Source organism: Echeneis naucrates, chromosome 7 (assembly GCF_900963305.1).
Source record: "Echeneis naucrates chromosome 7, fEcheNa1.1, whole genome shotgun sequence".
Lineage (NCBI taxonomy): Eukaryota > Metazoa > Chordata > Actinopteri > Carangiformes > Echeneidae > Echeneis > Echeneis naucrates.
Genome location: NC_042517.1, coordinates 10,137,437 through 10,149,071, shown reverse-complemented (window position 1 = coordinate 10,149,071; position 11,635 = coordinate 10,137,437). Strand labels below are relative to the sequence as shown.

General features: G+C 39.8%; 1 protein-coding gene across 4 annotated transcripts; it reads left to right on the top strand.

Annotated features, from left to right (window-relative positions):
- Window positions 1–1,005: 1,005 nt before the first annotated feature.
- prdm2a (PR domain containing 2, with ZNF domain a) lies at window positions 1,006–9,800 on the top strand. Of its 4 annotated transcripts, none has more exons than XM_029507230.1 (4): window positions 1,006–1,096; window positions 2,415–2,474; window positions 3,086–7,342; window positions 7,890–9,800. In XM_029507230.1, the coding sequence occupies exon 3, from the start codon at window positions 3,153–3,155 to the stop codon at window positions 7,308–7,310; it is 4,158 nt and encodes a 1,385-aa protein (XP_029363090.1). In that variant the 5' UTR covers window positions 1,006–1,096; window positions 2,415–2,474; window positions 3,086–3,152; the 3' UTR covers window positions 7,311–7,342; window positions 7,890–9,800. The 4 variants fall into 4 exon arrangements, with proteins under 4 accessions (XP_029363090.1, XP_029363091.1, XP_029363093.1 ...); XM_029507231.1 differs by having other exon boundaries at window positions 1,007–1,096; window positions 2,412–2,474; XM_029507233.1 differs by lacking the exon at window positions 1,006–1,096 and adding an exon at window positions 1,123–1,239 and having other exon boundaries at window positions 2,412–2,474.
- Window positions 9,801–11,635: the final 1,835 nt, after the last annotated feature.

The following is an 11,635-nucleotide window of genomic DNA, read 5'->3' as shown; positions in this document are numbered from 1 at the left end:
AAAGACAGCATAATTGCATGAATCCTTCACTGTGGCTTACTGGGATCTAAAATACAGTTTCAGTGCAAACCCAGCCCCCTTATATTACAATATAGGAGACAATGCATGTGCCATGGGAACACCACCCATATGCTGCACAATGTCACACGTGCATGTGAGGCTTGTTGAACTTACAAATCAGTGTTAGAGTGAGTCTTATATGAGCCAGTGTGCTGTAATTTAACTGTGAAACACACATTCCTTTTTTTTCTGACAGAAGTGATTATTCATCTTACTAACTGTTCAGTGAAAAGTATTTTTAAAATCTTAAATACAGAAGGGATTAAACAAATGTTAAACAACCTGAGCCGTCCATGCCGTGCAAACAGAAATATATATCTGAAGCAGATGACCAGTATACACTCAGTGCACTGAAGTTATTTATTACATTGCGCCCTCTCCAGTTAAAATGAATACACTGCATGGATAAAGTTCGAAGATATGACATATGGCTCTTTTATATAGGTCAAGTAGTTTACAAATACATTCTCATTTGTCAGATAAATTGACTGTGAAATATCAATTTGAAATTTAATCCACTTGCAATTCGTCGATTTCAAAATTCAGACAAAATGTGAAAAGTTGGAGACAAGGAAATAAAACCCCAAATAAGTCCAGGTTGTAGCTAAAGATAATACTTTTTGCTTTACATGCTGTAGTTTCAATTGGGAAAGCGTCTTTTTTAGTCTCATTTTTAAATGAAAGCCACAAGAATAATCAAAAACAAAACATAAGGGTATTGTAATTTAGACCAAGGTAAAATATGAACAGTTCCAGTCCGCATGTTAGAGAAACAGTTTGTGGAGCGTGTGGACGGCGCACCGATGTTCTGACTTCAGACTGCCTTTTGCTTTTTATTCCAGCGTTTAACAAACCTGTTGCTGATTGGTCAGAATTCAAGACGTCCACATTTTCTGACCAATGAGAACGCCCGAAGCTTGTTAGTGCATTAAGGAAGAAGGAAAAAAAAAAAAAAAACAACAACACACAACTGTCCACAAGCTGCTCGAGATTATTCCAACCCGCCAACCAGCAGTTCGGCTGCAGGCACAAGCAGGTACCCAAAATAATCTGTGCTGTTTTATTTCAACAGTCATCGCTAAATCCAACAGTGTCCAAATGTAGCCGTAGCTCGTGAGCTAGCATGGAAGCTAGTGGGATATCGCTTTCCGGTCGTTAAGGGTTGATTTCTTTCACTTGGTAAGAAAAGCGTTGACTCGGGGGCTAAACTGGTGTGATGTGTCATTTTCAAACATCCTTCTTTAATCTGGAGGACAGTGTGTGTGTGTCTGTGTCTGTGGTGGGGGAGGGGACAGTTTTGGAGAAGCCAGTTGACCTTTTAGTGGACGATCCTCTGTAGCATAACAGTAAAGTGACGACGTGTTGTGTGACCAGCTAGCAATGGTGCAAGGAAAGGAAACGTCATCAAAGCAGGTGAAGCAGATGCGTGTCAGATGGTGATTTTAGGTTAGATCTACAGCTACATTCATTATAAACCCACTTTATACTTTTATAGCTGCAAACGAAATCCCTTTGCGGCGCAGATGGATCGACATAGAGGATGAATATTAAGAGCTGGGACAAATAATTAAGTATATTTAGGCCTTTGAATGGTGGTGGATAAAGGTTCGTTTCTGCTAATATTATGCCGTGACAAATTCGGTTTTCAAATCACGACGATGGTTGTCTGAAAATAATCCAAAGGTAAGGTGCATTCTAACACGTTAAAAGCTATTTGTTTACACTCAGTTTCTACAAGTGCCTGAAAACTAAACAGCCCTAGCGATGGAACAATTACACAGGGAGATAAAAAGGAAGACAATGTATTATTAAGTTCAAATTATGTTTAAAAATAGATAGTTGAAATAACAACAGCTGCTAAAGGTTCAAGAACAGACAGCCCTGGCACACCTCATAGGCCTGCCATTTTGTCCTACCACGCATTAAATAGATGAAAAATACACCACATTTCGTGTATTTCTATAATTTCAGTTCTGCTTTTAAATATTTTAGGGCACTGCTACCACAGGGATGGGTGTAATACACGTGGCAGGTGCTGTATGGCAACCTTCAGACACATCAGACATAATGAGCTGTTGATTAGCTGTGCAGTGAGGCTGTTCTTCACCCAAGCAAATAGTAAATTAAATGGAAAAACATTGCTATTTAATGTGGGTCCACCAGCCTGGTTCATAATGTGACACATTGGTTATTCTACAGCCTAGTTAAACTGATCCCACTTTACAGTGATCCATTTTAACCGTTATCCTTAAATAGCCTAGTTGTAACTTTCATGCTATGTCATGGGAATTCTTTCTTTATTTGTTTGTTTGTTTGTTTTTTATCTGAATTTTGTTTCTTTCTTCTTCAAGCAGAAAATCAAGACAACCCGGTGTTCAGCTATCAAAAGCAACATGACATAAAGCACTAAAATGGTAAGATTATGTGAAAACTAATGGTCAGATTATTTAAGTTGAATGTTGACCTACTATTTTTATTTTCATTAAATGTTTCAGACTAAAGTAATAGTAGTCTAAACTAAAAGTAGTCTCAGACTTTAGGAGCTCTCTGTGTGTAGCTTGTAAAGGATCAAAGATAAGGAAGGAGCTAGTCTACAATAATGTTGAGGGCTGATGCAATGCATCCAAAGAAGTATCAACAAAGTTTATGACATGAATAACACTGAGTTACTATATAATGATTGCTACAATATCCTGATGTCATGATCAGCTATAGATCAACAGACAGGCAACGGTAACAGAATCAATACTGTTCTCAACTGTCTGTGGAGAGTTCTTTCAGATGGTGATGATATACTGTCGGTCATTAATAAATGAAAATTTAATGATCACTAATACTGCTATTAAGTAGTGGAATTAAATTTTTATCATGCACCATTTGAAGGAATTACAGCATTAAACAATAATTTGTCAAAATAGACATCTCAGAGTACTTAAACAAGTTATGCCATATTGATTTTCATTTAGAGTAAAGTTTCAATGACTAGTTTGCTAAATTAAAACATCTTTTTCATCTATTCAACAAGTGTAACAACTGGCAGAGTCCTGTGTGACAAATTTTCTTCAGAGGAGTGGATACAACTGCCACAGAGAATGGAGAACTCTCCTCACTTGTACTTTTCTGAATTTGGCGAAAATGAGGATATAGAGGAGGAAGACGAAGAGGACATCTATCAGGAAGAAATTCACATGGAACCAGATACGATGAGGTCCCAAAACCCAGATCATTGCAATCAGGATAATGAAAGAGTCTTGGACTCTTTTCCTTGCCAGCACTGTGAAAGACATTTTTCCAGCAAACAAGGCTTGGAAAGACACATGCATGTCCATGGTTTGGCAGACAATGAGACACATGCTTACGAAAACAACCAGAGAAATTCATTGGGTTCAGCTGTAGGTCTGTTGCCTCATGAGAAGATGAAGCCCCTGGATACATCCTCTGTCAGCTCTAACACTTCCAGTGTGACTGCTGAGGATGATGTTGCTCAGCCAGATAAACAGGGAGAAATTGACGGACATCATTCTTGTCCGTACAGTGAAAAGATTTTCACTACACATACCAACAAGCAACGACATGAGTGCAGAGTACATGAGCAGCAAACCTCATCTGTTGAAAACGCCCAGCTGCCCCAGGAGGAAGGTCTTCAGAGGATTGTCACTGAATCATCACAGCAGGAAACACAGCTTGGTGATAACAGAACACCTGCAGCTGTTCTCCAAAATGGAGGGGAACAAAAAGAACAATTCATGCTTGATGTCTCGAGTAATATTTCAGAGAACCTAAGCTTTTACATTGATGGAAAGATAGTGTCAACAAGTACAGTGAGTAGCTGTGAAGCAGCTGAGGTTCATTCAGGACCTTCAACTTTAGTTGGACTGGATGCCTTGATTCTTGACCCCACTCAAATCAGCCAGGTTTTAAATACAGATTCTGCTCTAGGTAAAGAGATTCCTGGTCAGCTACCAGCGAAGAGAAGGACTGCAACACCACCTCTTTTGCCACAAATTAAAACTGAACTGGAGTCTGAGGTGGTGGTGTCCTCATCATCATCATCATCATCATCGCTTGTATCAACTTTAATCGAGAATCTACTTCCTCAGAACACAGAGTCCACAGTTGTGCAGAAGGAAAGAACTGTGTTCTTATCTCCTAAGCTGAAGCAGCTCTTGGAGAAGCAGGATGGCCTTAAACCTACACTTGCCCTTATCACAGATGGCCAGAAACCGTGCTCACCTGTCTCCCTCTCTGTCCTGCCTGCTGGAACAGGAAGGTTTAAAAGAAGGACAGCATCTCCAACAAGCTCCTCACAGCAAAATCAAACATCTAATGAGGAAATGTCAGGATCAGATGTGGGAAATTTTGATGGTGTAAATACAGTGCAAATGGAGACTCAACAGATTGCACCAATGTACCTAACAGTCAGTGACAAAGGAGACACAACACCATCTGTGGAGGATCCAGCAGTTAAACCTGTCTTGACAGAGAGCTGGCCCCCCATGACTGGTGGAAATTCCTGTAACCAGCGGCCTCTGGATCTCTCTAATACAGTCAAAAGAAATGAAGATGTAGCTTTAGCTGAAGCTGTGCTTGATTTGAGTTTGCAGAAAAAGAGCATTGATGATTCTGAACTGACAGGAAATTCCCAGGGAGATTTGAATGAAGGAAAATTAAATACTTGTATTGTGGAGAAAGCCTTAATGAACATTGGAAAACAAGATGGAAGCTTGGGAAATCCTGAGAATCCTGTAGTCACAGACTTTACCATAGTCACTGGTCCAGATGTTGTGACGCCAGTGGAACCTGTTGCAGAAGGTCTTGTTTATGGCCTTGCCCTGCCCCCTAGTTCTCTGACTCCATCTTCTGGCACATTTACCCCTGTTACCTTACAGCCAGCTTCACCGTGTACAATAGCATTTGCTTCCCCAGCTTCACACACTACTCCCTCATTAATCACAGTTTTGGCACCACCACCACCTATTTCTAACCCCTCAAGCCAACCAATCCAGTTATTAACCCCAAATATATCTCCTGAACCCTTGGTAATCTGCACAGAAAATGCATTAAATCCCTCAGAGTGTGATTTAACCACTGCATTTGCAGCAACAAATTCTAACCTTGTCGCACTCTCCCAACCCCTGGATCAAACTTTAAATCTACCAGGCCACATGTTTCTCACTGATCAGATTTCTCTTAATCCACCTATAGTCAACTCCACTCCAGTGTCGGAAGTGCCATTCACACCCACTGTAACTTTAAATGACTCCCTCATTAACTCTTATAACATCACCAGCAACACAGTGTTGATAGAGTGCACAATAGCTCTTGAAGCCCCAGGGAGTGTAGTCCCTACTGCAATTACCTTACAGGAAAATACTTCAGAAGCTCCAGTTCCTACACAAATGGTTGTTAATCACATAGAACAGCAACAGATTGTTTCAGTGCCCAACCTTCAGACTGTGGACCCCACTATTCTTGTGTCCTCCATTGCAGAATCAGTAACTATGTCCACCGCCACCTCAGTGATGTCTGACTGTCATTCTGTGAGTGAATCAAGTCCCACCACAGAGCCTGTTGTTAATGCAGAGCCACCAAGCACTAAAGAGGAGGAAGCTGCTGACAGGACTGCTTCTACCCCCGATAAACCATCCAACACCTTGCTTCCCTCTCAGAAACCTGAAGAGGATGATTCCTCAAATAGCACACCAGGTGATGCACAAGAACAGACTTTCACCAAGAATTTCATCTGTAATGTGTGTGATAAGCTTTTCCACTCAATGAAAGAGCTAAGCCATCATGTGGGTGACCATGCTGATGAATGGCCGTACAAATGTGAATTCTGCGTGCTCCTCTTTGGAAAGCCCTCAGCTTTACTCGACCATCGATTAAGTCTCCACGGTGTTGGCAAAACATATGTTTGCAGTGTATGTACAAAGGAATTTGTGTACCTTTGTAATCTGAAACAGCATCAGGAGGAATTGCATCCAGGTCAGCAGTGTACATACACTGAAGAAGAAAAGGGAAAACTAAGACCTCAGAACTACAACAAGGTAACAAAGGTCACCATGGAGCTCTTATCACCGGATGTTCAAGAGGAACCCAAGAAATTGGTTAAAAAAGAGGAAGGAGAAGTAGACGTAGCTGCTGAAGAGCTCTTTACAACAATAAAAATCATGGCCTCAGATGGAGGCAAAATGAAAGGGCCTGATGTTCGTCTTGGCATTAACCAGCACTATCCCAGCTTTAAACCTCCTCCATTTCCTTACCATAACAGATCACCTGCTGGCTCAGTGGCTTCAGCCACAAACTTTACCACTCACAACATCCCACAAACTTTTAGCACAGCTATTCGCTGCACCAAGTGTGGAAAGAGTTTTGATAACATGCCTGAACTACACAAGCATATACTGGCTTGTGCAAATGCAAGTGATAAAAGGCGATACACTCCCAAAAAGAATCCCATTCCTCTGCGTCACTTCGCAAAAACTCAGAACAGAGTGCTGTCAACTACTAATTCTACTAATGGGCTAAATTCTTCAAACAGAGCCAGCCAGTCAAACAGGTCTAAACCAAACCAAGAATCACCTGTGAAGATGAAATTCAAAGTACTGAACAAAAGGAAGAAAAAGTTGGTCCAAAGGGTTATGCCACAGAGGAACAAGTCAGTCTCCTCGTCAAACAAAGCGTCGTCTGCGCCAACGGATGAGAGGCAGGATATCTTTGTCTGTCCACACTGTAGCAGGGAGTTCACAATGCGTCGCAGCAGAACAAAACACATGGCAGTGTGCCCTAAAAAGCCTAAAGAGGTAAAGAAAAGGAAAGAAGGAGGAATCTCTGTGACAAAGGAAAATTATGGCCATCTGCAGAGAGGGGTTTCTCATGTCAAGGAGAAACAACATGCATCACCTCAACATAAAACCAGATTCCAGACTTCTGGCCTCACAAAGAGGCCTGCCATCCTGCCAGTGCAGACTGTGTTTTCAAGCAAAAGAAGTAAAATAATTATTAAAGAGAGCACGCAGCCTACACAAGAAACCCAAAATCTGAATGAACTTCCAGTTGTTCGCACATTCAACCCCGCAATGCGCCAGTACAGCAGAGTGCAGCAAAGTGTCAAAGGATTTCCGATTAAAATCACTATAGTGAAACCACAACAGAAGGCAGCAGAGAAGGATGAGCAGCCTGCCATGCCGAACCGAGAGGAAGCGTCTGGCGGTGTTACCAGTAGCTCTGAGCAGAGCGCCACCGCTTAAAGATTAGCCCACAAATTCCTGAGGATCAGCAGGTACTTAAAGCATATACAATGATGAAAATAATCAGGAGATGTGGTTACAAAAGACGTAGTCATTGCAAATTCAGAGGGCGTGCACAGTTATTGCTCACAGAGGCAAAACAAACAGTATAGCAACACATAGCACACATCTATTACAGTCAAGTCCTCAAATGTGAACCTAAAAAATGTTTCCTCAGCAAGTGTCATTTTAATAATTTATACGTTTTTATAAAAAAAACTAGTTTTTTTGAGGGGGGGGGGTGATGGTGGTGTGATATTAATATTTACATTACAGGCATTTTCTAGTGCTGCCTGTATTGTATCAACACCACCAGGTGTTGGAAGCAATTATAAGTTTAGTAAGCAATAATATACACACATCTCAATGAAAGACTCATCAGGCATCGGATTACCTGAAATAAAAATCATACAATACAACTTGAAGAGTGTAGTCATGTATGTAAATGTTATGAAGGATGGAAAGTTGACACTACTGGATGCTAAACAGTTTTCTGTCCACATCTTTATCAATATACATGTTTTGTCTTGTCACTTTCAGGATGCTGCTGTATGGAGCTCCTCCTAACTCTTGAGACATACTAAAGGGAGATGACTGCTAATCACACTGTACACTGCGTAGATTGTGTTATACTGTACAAAGACAATGATTTAAATGAGGATGGATAAAACAGATGACTGAGGATCCATCAGTGAGTGGATGTGTTTAACTGAGTATTTGAATGCTTTCGTTGTAGCTTGGAGTTTTGTAAATTTCCCCTTCGTTCCATAAATCCTCTGTCAACAGTTTGGATTTGCACTTTTGAAGTTAATCTGACTGCTACATGTCACAGATGTGAGTTATTTAAGAAGGATGACAGGTGGCAATCATTTTCAGCATGCATTTGCACTTTTCCTTGTCTGTGGCCTTTTGGTTTAAACGCTTACTGCATGCTGTCAGGTTGCACTACTGCTACATTATTTTAGGATGGATTATGTTGACGCAATTTGGCCTTTAACAATGAATCCAGTGTTGATCTGATTGACAGTAATTGGCGTATTACACAGAAGTGTTAAGATTAAGAAGTCAGGACTTGAATCATACAAAATGAATACATTCTCTGTATAGTCAACTATAACATGTACACATGATACCTGTCAAAAATTTGAATTACTGTCAAGCAAATGTTTTTGTTATTGCTGTGAATTTAATATTTAGTATGGTTAATGCTCTGGACTCTATAAATCCAAAGTGTGTATTATCTGATTGGCTATTATCTTATGTATTTGATGATAATACTGTTCATGTGCCATCAAATTTGTACATTATTACTAAATGTGGCTTAACTATAATGAAGAGAGAATGATTTGGCAAAGTTTGGTGTTTTTCACATGAAGACTTTATTTTGGTGGTCCAACTAAATGAATTCAAGCCCACTGTGGTGAGAATACTTGAGTGCATTGCTGTGCAGCTGCCTTCCCTAAAGTTTAGTTTATTAATGTGATACAATGTTCCTTTCAGATACTGCTTAAATATATAATTTGCATCTTGAAGCTCACAGGCCACCAAAAAATGGGAAACGCTGCGCTTTGATGTGTTTACATTGAATTTCAATCCCAAATAGAAGTACTATAATGCTCAAACATTGCGACTTTTACAGTTATGTGTACAGACATTGTTCAGCCCTGAACTGCATTAACACAGGTATTTCCAGCTATTGGCATCACTGCATTTCCTCTGAAATCCTGAAATAGTAGTAGTCTGGTTTCGTCTTTACTTTGCTCTTCTTTCACAATGCTGTGTGGGTTTTTTTCTCTATTTAAAATCTAGACATAGGCACATTGAAGTACAGTCTGTTAAGGTCTTTGTCATGCACTTAATTGCTTATAATCTGTGAGTTGTCAGCAATTCTGTTTGTGAAGTTTGTATAATGAATTCCAACATGTATAAAGCAGTAAAAGGAAATGCTAGTTTAATTATGGGGTCATTTTAGTAGAAACCCTGTAGGAGCATATGAAAATGTTTGTGGCAAGTTGTCACTGATTACAAAGAATGGGTGTCACATTTTATCTGTATGGTTTCAGTTTTATAAGCTGCGAGCTTGAAGTTACAGCGCTATACAGGGTAGATATTTAATTATGGTTGAACTGAGTTTTTATTATTTTGGGCAGAGAAAAACTTGACAAGTCTGTATCCGAAAGAGTAATGGTACATCAATTTAACATTTTTACCTTTTCAGTCCTTGCTGGTAATATTGTTTCCATTCAGACGGACTGTAATGTGTTGGATTTACAGGATGGTGTGGGAGACTGTGATTTAACTGTGAAAAGTGCTTGTAGCATTTCATAATGTAAATTGATTCATGTATATTTATTAATAATTTAAAATCATGTTATCAATCTTCAAATAGTTTCTCTGTATGATTTGCACTAAAGTTTTCTTCAAGCGCGTGTTCAAAATAAATAGAGAATGTTTAAGTTAATATGTGAGGTGTCATAATTTCTTTACCACATAAATCAAGATGATCGCGTTTTATTTGGCATATGAATCAATGGCATGTACCATCGTATCAGGATTTTTTTATTTTTTATTTTTTTTTAATTTTGACCCCTCTTGGCCTGTATTTGTCTGACTACAAAATACCAAAATGTCCAGCTGGTGGCACACTTTCCTCACTTTAACCTCCAGAGCAGTGTTTTGTTTTTTGTGTTTTTTCCTCTTTCCCCCCATTTGACTGTCTCCTCTGCACTCCCACATATCTGTTAGTAAAATCCATTTACATTCACATGTGCTTCTTTGCTCCTCTAAAACCATTCTCTCCCCTTCCAGCATTTGAACATTTGCAATCTGGATGCCAGAAAGTGTGTGTGCGTTGGTGTTCAGAGTCTGTGATCTGTTTTTTAGAAAGGTAATGAAAAATGATGTACAACAGCTGCTTGATTTTAACACTTCACTCAGATTTATTTTATTTGAATTGTATATTTACACCAAGATGGATAAACTAAAGTGAGGATGAGGCGCAAATAGAGCAAAAATCATGTATCAGAGTATGCAATGACTCAAAAGATTATTTATTTTCAAGATTACATATAGTGTCACATCTATTTCCTCTGTTACATTCTATTTGAGCCTCAAATGGCGAAACACAGATTTCTTCATGTGATCGCTCTGACCTTGTGAGATCTGAGCAGAGGCTAAGACCTTATTACCTGACATTATCTGGAAACACACTATGTTGCCAGCCTGCAGGCTTTCTGTAAGTTATACTCACATTGTTACTAAATGGTTAATGTACATCAGTGGAATAGTCTTAGTGTCTCCAGTGAAAATCTCAGCAAAGTACCTTTAAGTTTTGTGCTTGAGAGGGAGCACTTGAATGATTCAGGATGGTGATGAGTATTGTTACCAATATAAGACATGAATGGCAGATGCTTTGACAGGCCACTTCGCCCCATTTCAATGGAACATGGCTTTTGACTCTAATCTTCCTTGCTCACAGAGAGGCAGCAATGCCTGCCTGCAGAGACCTGATCCAAGTGCTGGCCTGTGTCAGCACACTCCCTCGATCAGACATTAACAGACAAAAAGTAATCTCTGCCTGACTATAATTGTTCATCAACATGCAGCACAGGGGGCAAGAATGTAATTGGAGTTTTGGCAGTTATGCAGAATCTTTTATTTCATACAGATGAACACAAGGGTCCAAGGGAAAAATCTTTTTTTACGATTCTTCAGGATTATGAGAATATGTCGGTAACTGTATCTGCGCCGTACATCATTCGGTGACATTGAAATATGTCTGTAATCCCCTTCCTCACTGCCTTGTGTTGAGGCTATAGCCAACACTAACATAATGCAGATACACATGAGTTAGCATCGGCAGGTGAAGCAAGCTTGTTCGATTTAATTCGTGTTAAAGACTGCTGGGTTTGTTCTCCCTGTGGTGAAGCTTTTATTTCTACTGCTTGGATGCTTTTGGTGTTTTTGTGACAAATCCACAGCAGAGCTTTGGAGCTTCATTTTTTCCCAGATGTGTGCAGAAAGCTCCAGCAAAGGCTTTCTACCCAAACAGCGTATAAGGTCTCTGGACCGTGTTGCAACATGTTCAGTAGTCAAACAGAGGACTACCAGCTGCTGTCAGATATTATATTTCCTTTGGATTAGCTGGAGGTGTTTGTCAAGGTATTTAACACACTGCATTGCCCTCTCAGTAATAAAGGAAATAACAATAATAAAGAAATATATCTAATTACAGTCTCTGGGAATAAAGAAGAAACATTAGGGAGCTTTGAGTTGCAGTACGTGGC

Coding starts and splice junctions, on each gene's coding strand:
- prdm2a (XM_029507230.1), top strand. CDS start 3,153: ATGGAGAACTCTCCTCACTTGTACTTTTCTGAATTTGGCGAAAATGAG.